Below are 21,536 nucleotides of genomic sequence, written 5' to 3'. Positions count from 1 at the left end.
TGGATCTAGTGTAGTCTCTTTGTAATGTGGATGCCATCGTTGTGGCCTTAATGACGGATGGGAAGACGGAGAGAGAAGGTGGGGACTGAGAAGGATGGTATAAAGTAGCACACACACAATTTTAATAGTACAAGAAGACAGGGAAGGAAAGGGCCAGGAGAATGAAAGGAAGGAAAGAGACAGGAAGAGAAGGAGACGGGGAGAGGAGGGGAGACGGGGGTAAGAGGGGTAGAGGAGAAGCAGTGTTGCTAACGGCAGTCAAATTGAGGTATAGCGACAAACTGTGTGCAGGATTTGCAGGACTTTGCCATGACAAACAACCTTCACCGTGTCCCGCCCAGCCACTGCTCCCCTCCCCTACCCCTCCCTCCCTCCCAAGCCCACACCCCCTCCCACCTCCCTCCCCCCTCCCCACCCCATCCCCCTACCCCTCCCTGCCTCTCTCCCTCCCTGCCCGCGCGCCTCCCAATTCTCATTGACACTTACTCGTCATCGCTGACAACATTGACCAATATCTGGTCACGCTGTGGAGTCAAACACTGTTCTGAGCGCAATTTTTTTTCGGACGCTATGGACTAACCCTTTGTGACGTAATGCTGCTGTCAAAATGTCGTCCACAATTTTGCACGGTCAACAGCATTGGAAAAGAAAATAGACAGCGAAAGCAAAATTTGAACGGGAACAAGTTCGAGACTACATTATCAAAACTAACGTGTCCAATTTTGACTTTGTTGTGTGTATGAATGCAAGTGAATTTGCTTGTTCTCTTAAAACCTTGAATTTATCAATTCAGAGACAGTAAAGCGAGCCGTGACTGTGAACATACTTGTTCTATTCGGTTTCTCACTAAAAAAAATGTATTAATGCGACAAAACATCGATAAGAAAGAAACCGAGATTGCAGTGACTGTGAACCAAAGTTTTCTCTTCAGTTGTGGACGAAAAACTTCAAGATTTATGCGATAGCAAATCGATTAAATGAAAGGAAGAAACCAATGACTGTGAAATCACTTAAGCTCTTCCATTTGGACCAAGAACTTGATTGTATCCATTAAGCAATTAAAATATATCGATTTGGAGATACCAGAGACTGTGATGATGACAAGACAGACGATGAAATGAGATAACGATCGAGAAGGAGTATTCCTCATAAAGTCCGGCGGGAGCGGCTGTGCTATAGCGAAGCATTGAAGGTAAGTTTTACAATAAGTACCATCCTATAAAAATAATTGTTTCGATGCAATTGATAGAAATAATGATTTGGATAGCATTCTACAGAACTAATTGTTTAAATAACATTCTGGAGAAAATAATACTTTGGATAGCAGTTTGGATACACTTCTGGAAAAATGATGGTTTGGATGACATTCTATAGAAATATTAGTTTGGATACCATTGTGTAGAAATAACAGTTTGTATGCCATTTTATAGAAATAATAGTTCGATACCATTCTATAAAAATAATCTTCTTCTTTTTCTCGTTCGCTAAAAATAATGATCCCGATGCCATTCTATAGAAATAATAGTTTGGGGGAAAGGGAGGGGGGGGCAAGGCAAATGTGTAAACTGAGAAATAAAATGATATCTACTTTTCCTGGAAGTCAATAAACAAATCAATACATACAGATCTGCATTTTTGATTTTTTTTTTATGGGGTTTAAAAAAGATATTTGTGTCTGTTCTTTTATCTTGACTTATTTTGGGTTTGTCTATGAGCCTACTAAAAATTCACGTTTAAGGATTATATTATTTTATTGGTATATGTTCTGTGACTGGGTTTTTAAAAAAAATGTGTCGGGGTGTTTGTTTGTTTTCATATCTCACTTCACGTTTTTGTGTGCGTATTTGTGTTTGTTTGTTTGTTTTGTTTTTACAAACCATTGCATAAGGAGAAGGATTCAAAATGTTAACACAGAAACCAAGTGAGTTTCAACGGGAACCAATTATCATTTCCTGTTCATTCCATAGCCCGTGTTCGTTTGTTTGTGTGTTTGTTTGTTTGTTTTGAGAAAAAGGAATAGTATATGTGTGAATACCTTTTTTAAAAAAATCACTGAAAATTGGGCAAGCAAATACATACAAGGTTGTATAGGTTGCTTTTTCTTCCTCCTCTGTAAGGTTTAAATTTTGTCAATTTGATTAATAAATGGACACAAAACCGGAAACACAAAAAGGAGCAACACTTATTTGACAGGTATTGAGCCGGACTAGCACAAAACACCGCAAAGTCACTCTTTTTGGAATTGCAGTTAGCAGAAAATCAAACCCTCGCTTTGTCAACATGGGCCCAAAAAGTATCTACATGTCCCACTTTGCACAGGATGTGTTCAGGTGTGCCGAGACAGACTCCGAGGCCCAGGTTTCTGTTAGCCCTGTTTGCGCGGATTATCATGCAGCCATATTTGTTTGCGTAACTGGTCACGTGACCTGTATGCAAACACGTGACAACCTGCCAGCAGATCAACAGGATTGACTTTTTACCGGAACTTAGGCCAAACCAAAGGGCACTGATCCTTCGCACTACACCGCTGGCTAATTGTTTCCAAGACACTGTATATACTGTACTTTACCGCTGTACAACACGCTATGAGGACGACCGTGGATGTACGATACCACATATAAAACAACCGCTTTCTGTGCTGTACATTGCACTAGATGGGTGTCCGTATTGCACATTTCAATAGTGTACGAACGTGGCTTACACTACATGATTTTAAATATACTACAATACACACCCGTAAAAAAAACCACGCTACAGTGCAGATACTCAGAAGGTTAAGTATTCCGAACGCACCGTACCCTATAATTCAACGATATGACTGTAGGCTACACGGTGTATGTTGCACAATACTCGCTGTTCACTAACGTAATAGGCTACCTTTAACAGCACTCTCTCTGAGCGACACAACTTACAAAACAAAAGGCCGCTCCATTTACTCTAGAGCTCTACATCGCAGTCATATTCAAAGCAGTTTGTATTGTGTGTCACTAGTTAAAATACATTTAGTTCAGTTCTGAAACTTGATGATTGGGGTGGAGTTTGGTGTCCTACCTAGCTGGATGGGGGTGGGGGTGGGGGCAATTTTTCAGGTAGCACGCGCGTTTTAAACAGTTTTCATGGCCCCGTCTGCGTGTCCATGGTTCGCTTTCTCCAGAATGCGTTGCATACTGTCGCAGTAGTGATTTGAAGCTTTCCCATTTGGTCACTTCGCTTGAGCAAAACTTTGCATCGTCTGTTTAGCCTCAATCATCTTCATCTCACATTATTCTCTGACACACTCAAAATAAGAAATATTTCGCTTTTGAAACTCACTTACAACCAAACATGGTTGTGGAGGGGTAGCTGTTTATGTGAAAAACGATTTTATTTGCAAACCAAGGCCTGATTTGTTAATTCCAGGCCTTGAAGCAGTCTGGGTAGAAACTAAATTATTGCAAGAAACTGTGCTGGTTGGTTCATTTTACCGACCACCAGACTCTCGGATTGATTATTGGCACTTGGTTGACGAATCTGTAAAGCAAGTAATGAGAACACCACATAAATTTCTAATTCTTGGAGACTTTAACGAAGATTTTTTTAATAATCCATCTCCCCACTTTCTTAATTTAATACAAAAAAACAATCTGCACCAGCTCGTTACTGAACCCACACGTATTACAGAAACTAAATCTTCATGCATCGATCTGATCCTGACCACGAGTATTAATCAGTGAAGTTGTAGTGTTACCCCCCATTTGTAGTGACCATTCTGTGCCATGTGTAAAACTAACGTCACAGAGATTAAAAAAAGGTCAGTTCAAAAGGACTATATATAATTATGCCAAGTTAGATGTTGATACATTTTTGTTTGAATTGAACAAAATTGATCTTTTGAACACAGTTTTAAATGCGTCCATTGACGAAGCTGCTGCCTTGTTTTCTGAACATTTATTCCGTGTTGCAAAAACATGTATGCCTGTTAAGATAATAACAGTACGTGAAGATGATGCCCCATGGATGACTGAACATATTTTACAATTACGAAACGCAAAAAATTGTATACATCAAGTTGCTAAGCGCTTAAATACACCTGAGCAGTGGGCATTATTCCGCCTGACTAGAAATCAGTATACAGATGAAATTCGTAAAAGAAAAAGAGATTATTTTCTAGAACTTGATGAGAGGATAAATTGTAAACAGAACTTCGGAAGCAAAAATTGGTGGCAACTTGTTAATTCCTTCTTGAAGAAAAAAGGTGTTGCATGTAACGAAATTCCACCGCTAGAAGATAATGGAAAAATTATTGATAACATTTGTGAAAAAACGATTTTCTTTAATAATTATTTTGAAAGCCAGTCTAAAGTTGAAAATCCAGACGATCCCCTGCCCGAGGCAAATTGGTGTAATACATCTTTATCGACTTTTGAATTAACAGAAGCTGAAGTTGTCCAAGTGTTAAGGAATTTAAATTTATCCAAGGCCGTGGGCCCTGACGGAATACATAATAAATTGCTTGTAGATGGATTACCTGTTATCGTTCCACCGCTTACAGTTCTCTTTAACAGATCCTTGTCTGAGGGTGTTTTTCCAGTTGTCTGGAAAACTGCTCACATTACGCCCATTTTTAAGAAAGGCGATAGGAGTGCTTGTTCCAACTACCGTCCAATCTCTTTGCTGAGTTGTATTGGGAAGGTGCTTGAAAAATGTATACAAATCCGTGTGTTTGGTTATTTGAAAAATTATGATTTGATTACACACTGCCAATCTGGTTTTATTGCTGGTGATTCGACTGTTTATCAACTATTGAGTATATATGATGATTTTTGTGTTGCACTTGATAAAAACATTATGTCACAGACAATATTTTTTTATGTATCCAAAGCTTTTGATAAAGTCTGGCATCGCGGTCTGCTCCACAAGCTTGAGGCGATAGGTATAAGAGGTCCCTTGCTTGTTTGGTTTGAACATTACTTGAGCGATCGCAGACAAGCAGTAGTATTGAAAGGAACCAAATCAAGTTATGCTACCCCTTCTGCTGGTGTCCCTCAGGGTTCTGTCTTAGGACCTCTTTTATTTCTCATTTATATTAACGATATTGGTGTTGGTCTTGAATCAGTGTTGAAACTCTTTGCAGACGATACGAGTATGTATTTAAGTTTAGATAACGATGATGTACGAGCAGAGATTTTGAATTCTGATTTGGATAAAATTCGCACATGGGCTTCTAAATGGAAAGTCACTTTTAATTGTCAAAAGACAGAATTGTTGGACATTTGTAGGCAACAAAATGTTTTACTTCCACCATTGTATTTCGAAGATGCACACTTAGTTGATGTTGAAAATCACAAGCACCTTGGCGTCACTCTACAAGGTAATTGTAAATGGGATTCTCACATAAAAAGTCTAATTGCTAAATGTAGAAAGTCAATTGCGTGCTTTGGTTTATTCAAGCATCGTTTAAACAGAAAATCACTTGAAGTTATATATAAATCCTTTATGTTACCATTGTTTGATTATGCGGACGTTATCTGGGATAACTGTACACAGTGTTTGGCAGACGAGTTGGAGACATTGCATCTCGATGCAATCCGAATCATTGTAGGTGCAGTACGTGGCACAAGCCACCAAAAACTGTATAATGAATCGGGTTTTGTGCCCCTGAAAGAAAGGCGACGTCGTCATAAACTTTTGCTGTATTATAAAATTGTAAATCGTTTAACCCCAGAATATTTATATTCCAAACTGCCGGTCCTGGTTTCCGATGTAAATCCTTACCACAGACGACGCCCTCTTGAACGTAAGTTTCCATTGTGCAGAAGTGAGTTATATAAATCTTCATTTTTTCCTTCAACGACAGCTTTGTGGAATAATCTTCCAGAAAATATACAACAAACGCAGTCAGTTGGTGAATTTAAAAGGTATTTGACCGATGGAGATGTTGTTGTTCCACAGTATTATTATTTAGGCAACCGCCAGGGACAGGTACTTCACAGCAGGTTGAGATTAAACATGAGCGATTTGCAACAAGACTTAGTTAACCGACACCTCTCTGATAATTTAGAATGTACGTGTGGAGCATGCCCGGAAGATTCTGAACATTTCTTGTTACACTGTCCAAAATTTAAAGAACATAGAACCATTTTATTCAATAGTCTGCCAACACACGTTCTAGACTGCAAAACACTCTTGTTTGGAAATACTGATTTAACGAAATCTTTGAACACGAAAATATTCTCTGTTGTACAAGACTATGTTATGTTAACTAATCGCTTCGGCTGATATTATATTAACTGTGCAATTGATGTAGCCAGGCATTCTCTCCCTCCCTCTCTCTCTCTCCCTCTCCCTCTCTCTCTCTCTCTCTCTCTCTCTCTCTCTCTCTCTCTCTCTCTCTCTCTCTTTACCCTATTTGTATAAAATATAATTAAAGATTATCAAGATAAGTGTTGAAGCTATCACTTGTTCGCCATGTTTTGCTATCTGAATGTGTATTGATTATAAGTTCAAGAACGTGTCCATAAGCAATCTGCTTGTTAACGTTCTTAATGTTGTTATTGTTTGAAACGTGTGTATGAGAATTTGAATAAACACGCTTAAACCAACCTGGTTCAACGGAGGACAACCTCTTCCAACTAGATGGCATGACAGATGGTAGAGAGGAGAAAGATATGCACCGTATGGACACGATCTGAGGCTTCCCGTCCATGTTTGCACATGCGCAGAGACCGAATGAGAAAGTTGGTCCAGGGAGACACTTATGTTCGCCCATTGATTGGCGTTGGTTGTCCGGTTCTTTCTCTGTCAATTCCGGTGTCAGTCTTCCCTCAAGATGATCGCACCTTCGAGACGTACAGCTATGGACAGTGCGTCATAACAAGAACATGACCTGCAGATGTTCTGTTGAACTCATCAAGGTGCTCGGCTGCTTGCACTAAATTATAACACACCTCGGCTGTCTCCCGAAATAGCTCTGTGGAATTGACGTTGAATACTAAAATGATATAAAGAATATTAGACATGTTGGTATTCAATCAGGGTAACGACAAACCTCAGTTACACCGAGTTAGATCGGGAGATTTCCCACGTCTCGCTGAGGGGGGGGGGGGGGGGGGCTTTGCTGATTCAGCCTGACTAGTCTATGAATCACATCCATACAACATAATGGACCCTACAAGGAACGCGAGTTTCATGGTAAAGCTAATAAGGTTTCTTTCGGCGATTCTGTACGGCCGAACCAATGTGTCCATGTTCCTGCTGCTATTCAAAGCGACTTTCTCGTGAGGAAGCGCAATACGTTTGCTGTTCATTAAACCGTTTTCCGTACAATAGAGGAAGAAGCCATCTAGTATTAGAGCCTTCTCTTGTCTTGCCACCCATTAACGCTAGCACGCTGAATATCGTCCGCTAGAGAACCCATATGCAGATATCAGAACCCGCTTACAGAAAGTTTTCGCGAAAGAAACCAATGACTAAAAATTGGAGAGTCGAAAATGAAAATGTATGGTGAAAAGAAAAGATAATGCACGGACAAAACGTTTCATCAAAAACGCACTTTTCTTTTATAAGCTACTCTACGGACGTTCTATGTAAAAGGATCACAGCAAATGTCTAATGATATTTATCTGCTATTTCGAAGGTGACTGAGACTATTTTGGCAATCTAAAGCACGTGTTTCCTATCTTGTGTATGCGTTTGGAGGCTGTCCTCATCCTTCAAACACTCCTTAAGCCTGTCTTTAATTGTGACCCTCCACCACGAAATGAGTCGCATGTCACCTCGCGCGGTTCTGCGCTAGGCTTAATGTAAGTCCGGGGAGTGTCTGGTAACAGTGTGATGGTCACCTTAGTCACAGGCTTATAACTCAAACAGTTTTCGCTCTTTTCTAAAACGGTTTTCACCATTGGATAGAGCATAAAAAACTCTGTAGAAAAATGTAAAAATATGAAAATCATGCAAAGGTGACATGCGACTCATTTCGTGGTGGAGGGTCACAATTGGGCGAAGTCGACTACGTGAAGTATACTTCGTGAAGCTGGCCGCACAGAGCTTTAGCACTGAGTTTTCGATAAATAGACTTCGAGAAATGTTCGCGAAGTCGACTTCGGGCTCAATTGATTTAAGGACCGCCTTCACACTAAGGTTAGGAAACAAAATCTGCAAAGCAAAAAAATGAGGAAAGGAAATGTTTAATTATAAACTTAACTAAACAGGCACGAGTGCGTCGTCCTAGTGGTCTTTATCGTGGACAGGCATACACATAATTAAGAGACAAAGAAAGGAGTTAGCTGAGTAGGCGTATTTTCTAGTTTGTTTGTTTGTTTGTTTGTTCGTTTACTTAGTACGTACTGCCCATGTCTGTTCTGGGCGAGTCTCTGGATGTTTGTTTGTAAGTTTGTTGGTTTTGGGTGAATAACATTATATCGCTACTATCAAATTCGAAAATAAGTATGACTGCATTTACCCTTGTCCGTATCTCTATTTTTCCTCTTTCAGACTGACATACATCCAACATTAAACGAGCAAAGTGCTTGCAAATATCAATAATACTATGTTTGACAAATGTATCGGCAAACAGAAATCCCCCAAAGTTGTATTTTTTTCTGTTAAACCGAGGTCAAGGCATTTCGTGTCCAAAAAGCCGCACAACAATATATCCCTCCGTCGCCGCTGTATCCCTACGCATTGCCGTCAGACGAGGGTACAGGACCCCGTCTTTTGAGCGCAACTTGTCGTAAAACAGTGTGTTCTCTGCGACTAAGCTCCGCAAACAGGCGCTCGCGGGCCGGATGAAACAGAGCGTATTTGCCGAGTGAAGAAGCAACGTTTCCGACAAAATATGGCCCTTGTTTGCTCCGCATTCTGGGCCATGTTTGTCCTTTTAATCACAATGAGTGGCGCTAAGGTGCGGATCTGTTTTGATTGAAAGATAGATCCATGGGCCCGCGGAGCGCCGCTAAATGCGAACAGCATGTCTGTCTGAGGGGAGCGGAAGAGGCAGTGGAAACGATGTTGTTGTTGGCAGTCGCAGCTCAAAATCAGTTTCGCAAGACTGCTGTAGCGTAGCGTCTTTTTGTTCTGTGGCCTTATTTGGCGAAGTCGAACAGTTTGGGGTTTCTAAGCATTTTAACTGGTTTTCTGCTAATAAAGTAGGGTTTTTTTACGTTTTTTTTTAGAACTTGGGTTTGATTGATTGATTGATTGAGTGATTAATTGATGGATTGAGTGATTGATTGATGGCTGAATGGATAGATGGATGGATGGATGGATGGATGGATGGATGGATGGATGGGTGGATGGCATCTCATGGATAGAAGAATTGACGGATGGATGGACGGATGGATGGGTGGATGGATTGATGGATAGATGGGTTCGTGGATGGATGGATGGATGGATGGATGAATGGATGAATGGATGGATTTGTTGGTTGACGGGGAGATCGATCTGTTGGTTGATTCATTTATTGATAATCCCTGTCATGTGATCTGAATGAAGCATTGTGTTTACCTTTAATCAGCAGAAAAGGTTTCTTCAAAAATTAGTGGCAATGACCCCCACTCCTTCTAGTGTGCTGAGCTGTTATCAACACCGCAAAACAGTTTCCTTTTCTTGGCTGGCACTTGAGCTCGAAGAGCACTTTATTTCTGCTTGGTTTGACTTATATTTCATTGCAGCTTATTCTCAAAAACGATGTCATCATTTTCCTTGTGTAAATACATTTATGTATTGTTGCAACCAACCAACCAACCAAACAAACAAACAAGCAAACACACAAACAAGTAAATAAACAAACAAAAGACCAGCATTCAGATGAAACTGTGTTGCGGCATAAAATAGGATAATTAGAATGCCTGAATACAGAATTTACTTTCTAAAAGTGCAAACGACAGCAATATTACTGATACCCTATGGTCCAATCGACAGGTACATTCAAACTCTCAGATTTGTGTTGATACCTTGTTGAAAACCTGAACACATATCAACGACAGACGGTGGCTACACTTGACATGAATGGACAGTCAAATATGTACAGGCCATTTTCTTGTAACTGAGTACTAAATTAGGATCTGTGCAGTGCACCACTATCAGCTTTGATCATGCAAGAGGCGCTTGCTAAGACCGAGTGCCCAGACAGTAGTAAGTGTACAACAAACAAAATACACCTGCATTTCTTCAATTTGTAAATATCACGAAGACAAGGAACCGCTGCGCAGAAGTTACGTGCCACTTTCCGTTCATGACAAGTTTAACTCTTTCAATGAACGGTCCTGATAAAAACGCCAGAAAAAAATTCGCCAAGACCATATTCGATTGAAATTCAGTGGAACTTTTCCCTCAACGACAAATTTAACTTTTGTGAATGAACGAACACGACAAAAACGGCAGACAAAACTCGACTTCGGCTTGTATACCCCAAGGTTCTCTTCTTTCAGAAAAAAGGATTCTGGTTTAAACTGGTTTGAAGTACTCATTGTGCCTTAATTGAGATGCTCTTTACATAGTTTGCTTAAATATGGACCATGAGCAAGCCTTTGATTAATAATCAATGAAGAGGCTGCATCAGCACACAGATCTTTAGTGTTCGGAGTCTCAGTTTGTAAGTGCAGAACAGAAGCAGAAACAAATTACAAAATAAAATAAGATAAAATAAAATAAAATAAAATAAAATAAAATAAAATAAAAAGCAAGAATGGTTAGCTATTGGAACGTTTAATTTTTGAGAAAAAAACACAAAAACATTCACAAGTACATCGACCCAATACTTGTGAATGTTTTGTTTTTGGTTCTCAAAAATTAAACCCAATGGTCCTTATAATAGCCAGACGAACAAACAATTAATATGAGATGAACAAGACTTATCTGATAAGGCATTTTGTCAGATCTTTGGCAAGGTTGAGCCGGAAATCAACAAAAATTACGTTTTTTTACATTCGCTTCAAAACTTGTTGGTTTTTTACGTTACGAAACACTATTATTCAAAGTTCAAAGCCAGATCGCATGAATTTTCAGTCAACAGGAGACAGAGGGCACCGGGGGATGAGGGTGTAAGGTGTGTGTTAGCCAAATAGAACCAACACTGCGCACAATTTGAAGTTTAAAACCTTACAGGGATTAGCCTAACCAATGGAAACCAATGGATGTGTGGAGTTCGAAGTGTACGGTAGAGCAAAAACAGGAAAAAACAAACTATTAAATAAGCATGCAAATGAACACGAACGAAAATAAAACAAAACAAAAACCGTATAAAACACACGGTCAAACTAATTACTAGTAAAGCATGCATTCTAAACAATAGGGACTGGGTGGCCGAGTGGTAACGCACTTGCGCTCGGAATCGAGAGGTTGCGTGTTCGACCCTGGGTCAGGCCGCTATTTTCTCCCCCCTTTCCTAACCTAGGTGGTGGGTTCAAGTGCTAGTCTTTCGGATGAGACGAAAAACCGAGGTCCCTTCGTGTACACTACATTGGGGTGTGCACGTTAAAGATCCCACGATTGACAAAAGGGTCTTTCCTGGCAAAATTGTATAGGCATAGATAAAAATTGTCCACCAAATACCCGTGTGACTTGGAATAACAGGCCGTAAAAAGTAAACATTCGCCGTAATGGCTTGAGATTTACTGGCCGATGTGAATGCGTGATGTATTGTGTAAAAAATTCCATCTCACACGGCAGAAATTAATATGTAAATCGCCGTGAGCTCTTGTGAGAAGGGGCGATTAATAAATGTCCATTATTATTATTAATATACATCGCTCAGTTCAGCCCAATTACATTTTCACGACAGCGAAGACAAAAGTACACAAATTCAGCACGTGAAAATCGTGGGAGAAAAGACGGGTGCACGCTGCGTAGTAAAACTATGACGACGCATTCACCTCTCAAGCCTTGCGGCTCTCGTCAGGTTAGAACAGATCAATGGCGAGTCAAGAGGTAATTACTGAGCGCGTGCAGATAACGGGCTTGTCATCACGCTTTTGTTTGGACACGGGGGATTTATGTCGCATGGCTGGAGTGATTCCCCTGAACCGCTGTTGGCCCGAGCGACTGGCAGTCTACGCAGATGTCACGATGTCTGGAATCCGCCCTGCAGGGATGATTTGTAATCTGTAGACGATGCAGTCTGTATTGGAAATCGATTGACGTTTTAGAGCACTGAAGTGGTAGAGTTGATGCTGCGTGTAAAGCAGGGTGTGTGTGAGTGTGTGTGTGTGCGTGTGTGTGTGTGTGTGTGTGTGTGTGTATGTGTGTGTGTGCGTGTGTGTGTGTGTGTGTGTGTGTCTGTGTTTGTTTGTTTGTTTGTTTATTTGTGTGTTTGTTTGTTTGTGTGTGTGTGTGCTTGCTCTTATACATGTGAAATCCTGGTCAGTTCTATGGTAGTTTACATATTCGTTTACGCTGAACGGAAACGTACAGTCAGTCCTTCATTTAAAGACCGCTTATCTCATCATCCCAGATCTGTTTAGGCTTTTACATGGGATAAGTACGTCCCTTCACTTGAAATTATACCCAACATCCTAACTTCTTCCTGTCACACAGTAATTTCAATTTGTTCATTAATTTCACAGATTGTTACGTATGTCCATTAACAAATTAATTCATAAAATAATCCCACTCTGCGCATACCAAAAATCAACACCCTGACTGCTCGCTGTGGTCAGTTGGAATTGTTTTTATGAATTCATTTCCGAAAAAGACACCAATACCCTTGACAGAAGTAATCTCCCCCCCCCCCCCCCAAAAAAAAAAAATAATTTTTTTTTAAAATTTTTTTTAAATAAAATAAAAAATAAAAATAAACCCATTATGCACAGAGAGCAGCCAGGGTGTCGATGTTTGGTATGTGACCAAGTGGAGGGGTGGTCTTATTCATTGTTAAGCCTGATCAGATCTCATACTGTGAGGCAGGCTGTTTTCACGATGCGGAGTGAGCCTTTAAATAATACTCTGACGTAACTCAGCAGACACTTGTTTCCTTTTCTGGGCTGTATTCCTTAAAAAAAAAAAATCTTTATTTTTTTCTTGTTTTCTTTGGATTAGTTTATTTTCTGCAAGGAAATTGCAAGTTTTCTTATCAAGCATCAAAGACTTCCATTAAAAAAAAAAAATCAGGACATGACCCGGTTTAATTTGTATCAGAAAGGAGGCGGATGCAAGTAAAGATAAGTTAACGAAAAACGCAGGGTCACGGCGTTTGGAATGTTGCGAATGATGTAATCATTCCCACTTTCAGACAAAAATCTCGGCCACACACGCACACACAGGGCCTATCAGTTTAGACCATCTATGTGTAGGCGAGATTTAAGATTTGACCAAGCTACATATAAAGTGTAAGTTTTTACCTCTTGACATAATAATGACTTGGTAAACACACACACACACACACACACACACACACACACACACACACTTGAAAATATGTTTGGTCGACAGTGGGTCATTCTCTGGTAATTTATGCTGAAAATATATATAGTAAGTTGTGTCTCATAACCAAATCGTTAAGTGACTTACTCACTAAATGAATAAATAATAAAAACATCCACAGATACACAAACGGATAAATAAATAGATTGATACGATACCCTCTGTTGAGTCTCCAGCCCCACCAACAAACTATGCACCGCAGAAGAAGGCACTTTAAACATCATGACGCAGAGATAAGGGTGTGTATATGGGTCGGGCAAATGTGGTCAGTTGTGGATCGAAAAGCATTCGGACATTGCATGGAATGCCTGGGTGTACCTTCCATTGCGTCACACTAGCATTAAGGCAGTGGACGTGTAGGTGGGTGTAAGTTGGATTATATGCTAATTGAATGGCTGAAGCTCATCTCACTCCCACAATCATACGTTGGAGTCGTGATGTTTCGTGCTTTCCTGATGCTTTATGTTAAAAGTGTGTGATTCTGAAAGGTCTTGAAACCCTGTATAGTTTAGCGTTGTACTACATCCTGTGTTCGAAAAAAACCAAAGTGTGGGATGCTTGTAGACTTCAGTGTCTATCGGATTTTTACATGTGTCTAGTTCTGTGCTAGTAAAACATTCATTCTTCTGTGTTCCACTGACGCTTTGATAAAGATTACACAAAGGTAAGTCCGGTGCTTTGACAAGTGGAGTCTTTCTTTCTTTCTTTATTTGGTGTTTAACGTCGTTTTCAACAATTCAAGGTTATATCGCGACGGGGAAAGGGGGGGAGATGGGATAGGTGAAAGGGGGGAGAATGATGGGATAGAGCCACTTGTTAATTGTTTCTTGTTCACAAAAGCACCAATCAAAAAATTGCTCCAGGGGCCCGCAACGCAGTACAATATATGACCCCACTGGGAGAATGCAAGTTTCCAGTACAAAGGACTTAACATTTCTTACATACTGCTTGACTAAAATCTTTACAAACATTGACTATATTCTATACAAGAAACACTTAACAAGGGTAAAAGGAGGAACAGAACCGTTAGTCGCCTCTTACGACATGCTGGGTAGCATCGGGTAAATTCTTTCTCGTCCCAACCAATATGGTACTCCCCCTAACCCGCGGGGGGTGACAAGTGGAGTGCACTTTTCTCAAAATTCAAAGTCTAGCTACTACGTTTCTTCTTTTTTTTTCTTCTTTTTTCTTTCTTCTTATTTTCTTTTTTTTGTTTGTTTTGTTGTTCTTGTCCTTTCCCCCTGATTTTTGCCCTGCCAAATAAGACATTTCCGCTGGGAATTCGGTATTGTATGTTCCAGACACACACACGAAAACAGGCGAACAAATCTGCACGCCTCAATTTCAGACACGATTCAATGCACGCGTGTAATCATCCACCCGTACTTCTGTTAAATGACCGAGGCCTTTTTGATATGCCACAGTGGTGACAAGGGGATGGGGCAGGGATACTGTCTTTGAACCCTCACATAAAGTTAAAAAGTGTCTGTATCGGTCTGGATTGAAACCTATGACCTGCGAATCACAAGTTCAGTGCGCTACCCACTGAGCTGCCAGTTTAACACCATTAGTGTACAATGGGTTCAGTCACCATTGGATTATTCTTTCTTTCTTTATTTGGTGTTTAACGTCGTTTTCAATCACGAAAGTTATATCGCGACGAGGGAAAGGGGGAGATGGGATAGGGAAAAGGGGGGAGATGGGATAGAGCCACTTGTTAAGTGTTTCTTGTTCACAAAAGCACTAATCAAAAAATTGCTCCAGGGGCTTGCAACGAAGTACAATATATGACCTTACTGGGAGAATGCAAGTTTCCAGTACAAAGGACTGAACATTTCTTACATACTGCTTGACTAAAATCTTTACAAACATTGACTATATTCTATACAAGAACCACTTAACAAGGGTTAAAGGAGAAACAGAATCCGTTAGTCGCCTCATACGACATGCGGGGTGCAGAGAAATAAGGATGTGGAAAAGAGACTTTTGGTAAGTGAAATAAAGGTGATGGATCCAGTCAGGTAGAAATAAGACAACAAGAAAAGAATTGGAAAACTGCAGGGAATAGTAGGGAGAGTTTTCTTGGAAGGAAATATAGGTGAAAGGACTGGTAAGGCAGAAATAAGACAAAAGAAGAGAAGAAACAGAACCGTTAGTCGCCTCTTACGACATGCTGGGTAGCATCGGGTAAATTCTTTCTAGTCCCAACCAATATGGGACTCCCCCTAACCCGCGGGGGGTACCATTGGATTATAAAATCCTCAAATCAGTTGGGAGAAATCGACTTCGCGAAGCTTAGTTCACGAACCTGGCAGCACAAATTCTTCGCGAAGTCGACTTCGGGCTCAATTAAAGACACCATTTTAACATTAATATATATGTATTTGTTTAGTTTTCGTCATTCCAACGTGAGTACACTGCTTTTTGGTCTTTTTATAAATATATAAATATGACTTGTGGGTCAGTACATATAGGGTCAATATTCCAAACCATTTAGTTTAGTTTAGTGTGCGGGTGTGAATCAGACTTTTTTGCACTGAAACAGGTGTGAAACCAAACATAGCATGCGGAAACATTTGTGCGGTTTGATGAGTGTGTGTGTTGAAGTTCTCGTCACAACACGGTTGGTTAGTTTTGACAGTAACTGTCATATGCCTTTGATGACCATGCATATGACAGATGTGGAACCCGTTGCATCACCACTGAATGCCGGTGTAACACGACATTTTTACTCCACAAAACATTGACTGCGGAGTGAAATTTCGTACGAAATTTTTACTCCGAGTACACCAGTCCTGTCGTACGAGAAAAGAACTCCCCAAGGAACGAAAAAAATACTCCCTCCACAAAATATTCACTGCCCAAATTTTTATTTCCAGTAAAAAATCTCGAAGGAGAAAATGGGATGCGGGCGAAGGGATAATGCCAATATGTGATCTCGCGCAAACGAATGTCGCGCTACCCTCCCTCCACCCCTTCCACCACCAGGACTAACAGGGGACAAGGGAGTAAATGTTGCGTACACCTGGCGTGGGAAGTAAATTGCTCGTGTTAAGGTGGAGTAATTTATTCGTTATTTATTCGTCAGGGGAGTAACATTTTTGTACGAAATGTTTACTCGGAACATACCTGTCGTGGGGGAGATATTTTCTCGTGTTTTGGGGGAGCATTTTTTTCGTAAATGGAGTAACATTTTCGTACGAAATTTTTACTCCTGAGTAAAAACCTCGTGGGAGTAATTTTCTCGTTTTACACCGGCTGTTATCCTCTCCGCGTCTTTATGAAAGGATTCACAATTTCTTTCTTACGGCGTGTATATGATCAAAGCTGGTCTTCGGCGTTATTGTCGTTGTTGTTGTTGTTGTTGTTGTTGTTGTTTTTAAATTATTGTTTTTACTTTAACGATCAGATCACACACTTTACTCTATTCATTTAAAGAACACTTTATTATCCGATTGCTAGGACACTCGGATCGCTTCCTCACAGGAAAAGCTAGCTGCAACAAGCGATGTGTGCGTGCTTAAATGTAAACAGCTACTTGCAAATTATGTCAGAATGGCCAAATTGCCACGGCGGTGACACAGGGTTGGGACATGGATACGGTTGGTGAGTCATCCCTCAAAGTTGACCCGTTTCTGTCTTGGATTCGAAGCTGTGAGCCGAGGGTAACAAGCCCAGTGCTTTACCAATACTTGCAATAGACGATTTTCAAAAATAACTCTGTCAGGATTATCAGAGGTCTGGAGGAGTAGGCTTTTCTCAACATCCGGAGCACGCTCCACGCTTCCGACGGGCAGAATTCCACGATCGAAACAAACAACCAACTCCGATGTGTATGCCATGCAGCGCGCGCACAATATGATATACCATTTTCTTTCAAAAATCAGCGTTCATGAGTTCATCGGAGTTCAGAATTTGTTGTGGAAAGGATCGCTGGCACGTATCATCAACGTGTTTTGATCAAGGTCATGTGGGTTTGGCTTGAGGTCCCGTGAGTTCAGGAAAACACACGTGCTTATCGAACACTTCCAGTGATCAGCAAGCCATCCGTGGCGATTCGGGGCTCCGATGATTATATTTTCGAAAGAAAATGGTATCATATATAGGGCACGCCGTACAGCATACACATCACAGCCAGTTGCTCGTCCTGATCGCAGGATAGAGACGATCGGAAGCGTGGAACACGTGGTGTGAAAAACCTGTCTGCAGTGCAAGGGCTCATACTCCTCTAAGGCCCCCGTCACACAGCGCTACGTCCTTACCACGACCATGCCGATCACGCCGATCTGAAAAAAGTTATCAAATTGGGGCATATCGCCGTCAAAATCCAGCACATGGCACTAACAACCCAGTCACATAATATAGACGCCGCTTCTGCTACGACGGAAAAGTGTCCGAGAGCGTGGCCAATCGTGGGCCAAACGTGACAGGATCTCCACGAGCATGGTTTGGTCGGGGTGGGATCTGCTAGGTCGGGAAGCTTGCACGCTCTCCCCACGCTTATGTTGAACTGCACAAAACAAGCGTTTTGCAGCGTAGTAGAAGCGGTGTCGATGTGTGACTGGGGTATAAACCGCCAAAAATCTGAGTTATATCCTTAAAACGTCTATGAAACTAGCACACCGCCTTCGAGGGCCGATCAGAAGCTTGCAGAAGTTCGTTCTATATTCATGTAGAGACAACGTGAATATTGAAATGATTATGGTATCTATATAGTTAGTTAAACATGTATATATTATTGTTTTGTATTTAGTGATTTATCTCAACACCTTTTCTCACACAATAAGTTATTGCAAACAACAATATTATTATTGGGATATTTATTGAGTTCATTTTGACATATTCATTGAGTTCTTGTCAATACATATATTGAGTTTATTTTAATCTGTTCATCGAGTTTACCTTAGTGCATGACATGGTATTGAGCTTATTTAAATTCACTTAATGAGTTTCTTTAAATACTTATATTAAGCTTATTTTATTTTCATTTTTCATTTTCATTTTTTTTGGGTCACATCGCAGGGAAATTTGGGACGTTTCCTACCAATAGAAAGCTTGCCGAAACAGATTCGCGCTACGATGGCGTGTGTGCGTGTTTGTAATCAGCCACCTGCACTTCTGGTAGAACGACCGAGGTCTTTTACGTCCCACATTGGTGGTACGGGGATGGGACATGGATACCGTCTTTGAGCCTGCACATACAGTTGACCAGTGTCCGTCCCGGATTCGAACCCGTGACCCAAGGATCACAAGTCCAGTGCTATGAGTTCATTTTAATGATTATATTGAGTACGCGTGCGTACGTGTGCATTACGAAGTCTGTGATGCAGAAATGCTCATCTCTAACTTCAGCAGGTGTGCAGTCGTGGATAGCACGCGGATACATGTTTGCGGTTTGATGAGTGTGTGTGAAAAGTTTTCGTCATAACACGGGCGGTCAGTTTTGATAGTGACTGTCATGTCATTATAGGCAAACGTCGAACACGCTGTTCCACAAACTGTGACTGATATACAAGTACTCCCACGGTCTTAATGAACGGCTTTAAATTCCCTTTAAACGCTGCGTTTGTGGCCATTGCGCTACTTCGGCGTCGTCTGGAGAAGCGATCAGCTCAGTAAGAGAGCGGACCAGTATTTCTCGAAACAGATGTTGTAAAAGGTCTTGGTGTAAAACTTCAAATGACTGTGGAACACATGCAAGTTCTTTAGGAACAGGTTTTTTTCTCACATGTTAGATATTATTAATAACAGTAATTTCATTCAATTGAAATTGTACTTCAATAAGCGAAGACCGAGCAGAGAGGTTAAAATAACTGTACAGACGATGCGCTGATATTCGTGCAATTAAGACACTTCAGTAAGTGAAGACCGTGCAGAGAGGCTAAAATAACTGTAAAGGCTGTGCGCAGATCCTCGTGCAATTAAGACACTTGAGTGAGCGAAGACCGAGTAGAGAAATTGAAATAACTGCGAGGCGCGGATCGTCTTGCAAGACACTCCAGTAAGCGAAGATCGAGCAGACAGATACAAGAACTGCAAAGGCAATGTGCAGATCCTCGTGCAAGGCACTGACTTGAGCAAAGAGCCAGTGAAGCCTCTTAAGTCCGGTGGAGCTCCTGGCTGCATATTCTTCATCAAGGGCGGGGTGACGCCTGCACTTATTAATCTCCGCCGCTGTGTCCATCCGCTACATTCTTGACACGGGTCCAGGATTCTGCCGTCCACGGCCGACTTTGCGACGACAACGTGTAGGTATCCGCAGAGCGAGGGAGAAGATTACGTTAGATTTGCAGCCTCAAGTGTCAGGGCTTTGTGTAGGCTTGCTGTGTCCCCAGCCATAGGGCCTGAACTTTCCCTACGCATTGCTCCTGCTCCTTAAATTACTGGGGTTGAACTTTCTCAAGGCATTGCTTCTGCTCTCTACAATTACAAGGCTTGATCTTTCTCTGCTGGACATGAAGACACGTCGCCGATGTCTTGGCCGCAGACAGAGACTTCGGGACGGCATTCTGGCCCGGGGTTTGGTGTAAAGGGCAATCAATGACAGTGCCTTCACAACACGGCTTGCACAGAGCAGATGCACGTGCTACTTGTCACCTTTTCCTTTCCTCTCTCGCCTTTCTTCTGCAAGACTTGTTTCTTTGGTCTGGATGTTTTCTGCGACTTTTATTTCGGCAAACGAGCCGTTGCACTGATGACACACGTGGTGCTTAAGTCAGATTACAGACAACGAGGAGACCGAGCCTCCCCTACCAAAGAGCAGTAACAGGCAAACATTCCATTCATAGGTCAAAATCAGCGCAGTTATAGGTTTTCTGAAGGTGATCTTTTGTGTTCCTGGTCTTCCTGGCCGTTCCGAAGCTATTCATTTTTGGTGTGAATTCTTGATTATTCTAACTTCAAAGTCGTCTCAGAATGATGATGATGATGATGATGATGATGATGATGATGATGATGATGATGATGATGATGATGATGATGATGATGATGATGTTTCAGATACTTGAACTAGCGGCAGTGGAGCTGCCGACGGTGTGTGCGAGGCTGTGCAGAAGCAATGGGCAGACAGCGGCTATGTTCTCTTCGTGTTTTCCTCTACCTCGGCGTGTGTGCCATCGCTTTTGCATTCCCTTTCTTCCCAAGGGTAAGACTCTGATTGTCAGGCTGTCTGGCTGGATGGCTGTCTGGCTGGATGGCTGTCTGGCTGTCTGGCTGACTTTCTGTCGGTCTGTCTGTCTGTTTTCTTCTATCTCGCTTCTGTCTTCCCTTTCTTCCCAAGGTAAAGGCTGTTTTTCTGTCTGTCGGTCAGACTGACTAGTATCCCGACTCTGTGTGTGTGTGTGTGTGTGTGTGTGTGTGTGTGTGTGTGTGTGTGTGTGTGTGTGTGTGTGTATGTGGAGTGTGCACGTGTGTGTGTGTGTGTGTGTGTGTTATTTAGTGTGTATTTATGTGTTGGCGGGAAGGGGTAGACCGAAAGAAAGAGCACAGCACAAACACACAAACAAATCGCTGTCGTACCAAAGGTGGTCTATTCAGACGGTCTTTTCATTGCCCACAACGAAGCGAAGTTAATGAACAGCCAAAACACTAACACTTGAGCCGGACAAAATGAACTTTTGAAAACATCCCCCAAGACAATCATTAACGTCCAAAGACAACTTCTTTAACACAAATCATACGCCTTCGCACCAAGGGTAGTGTCCAGACGACCCTTTTGAACATCCACAACAAAAGCGCTTTGAACGGAAAAACAAAGCCAATACCAGAGACAAAAACAAAGCCAACACCAGAGACAAAAACAAAGCCAATACCAGAGACAAAAACAAAGAGAACACCAGAGACAAAAACAAAGCCAACACCAGAGACAAAAACAAAGCCAATACCAGAGACAAAAACAAAGAGAACACCAGAGACAAGAAGAAGAAGAAGAAGAAGAAGAAAAAGAAGAAGAAGTACAAAGCTAACAGCTAAAACACTCTATTAGACATCACCGTACCAAAATCACGAGCTACCGTACGAAAGGTAGTCTATTCAGACGGTCCTTTCTAATGTCCGCAACCGGAGCGCAGTGAATGAAAAGCTAGGAAGCCAACACAGCAGAGCCGAACAAAGCGAGCAGTCGGAAACACTCCATCTAT

General features: G+C 41.5%; 1 protein-coding gene across 2 annotated transcripts in view; it reads left to right on the top strand.

Annotated features, from left to right (window-relative positions):
- The first annotated feature begins 569 nt into the window (after positions 1–569).
- The window catches only part of LOC138958141 (MAM and LDL-receptor class A domain-containing protein 1-like), a 75,123-nt gene continuing 54,156 nt past the window's right edge, over positions 570–21,536 (top strand). Inside the window, exons 1-2 of one of the 2 annotated variants that reach the window (XM_070329221.1) lie at positions 570–1,192; positions 20,398–20,542. In XM_070329221.1, the coding sequence (XP_070185322.1) occupies positions 20,456–20,542 (87 nt within the window). In that variant the 5' untranslated portion in view covers positions 570–1,192; positions 20,398–20,455. Of the gene's footprint in view, positions 1,193–18,985; positions 19,647–20,397; positions 20,543–21,536 lie in introns of those variants that run through there. The other variant, XM_070329220.1, reaches the window with a different exon arrangement.

The sequence above is a fragment of the Littorina saxatilis genome, linkage group LG2, assembly GCF_037325665.1.
Source record: "Littorina saxatilis isolate snail1 linkage group LG2, US_GU_Lsax_2.0, whole genome shotgun sequence".
NCBI classification, from domain to species: domain Eukaryota; kingdom Metazoa; phylum Mollusca; class Gastropoda; order Littorinimorpha; family Littorinidae; genus Littorina; species Littorina saxatilis.
The sequence above is the reverse complement of the archived record's forward strand: the minus strand, read 5'-3'. Positions and strand labels throughout refer to the sequence as shown.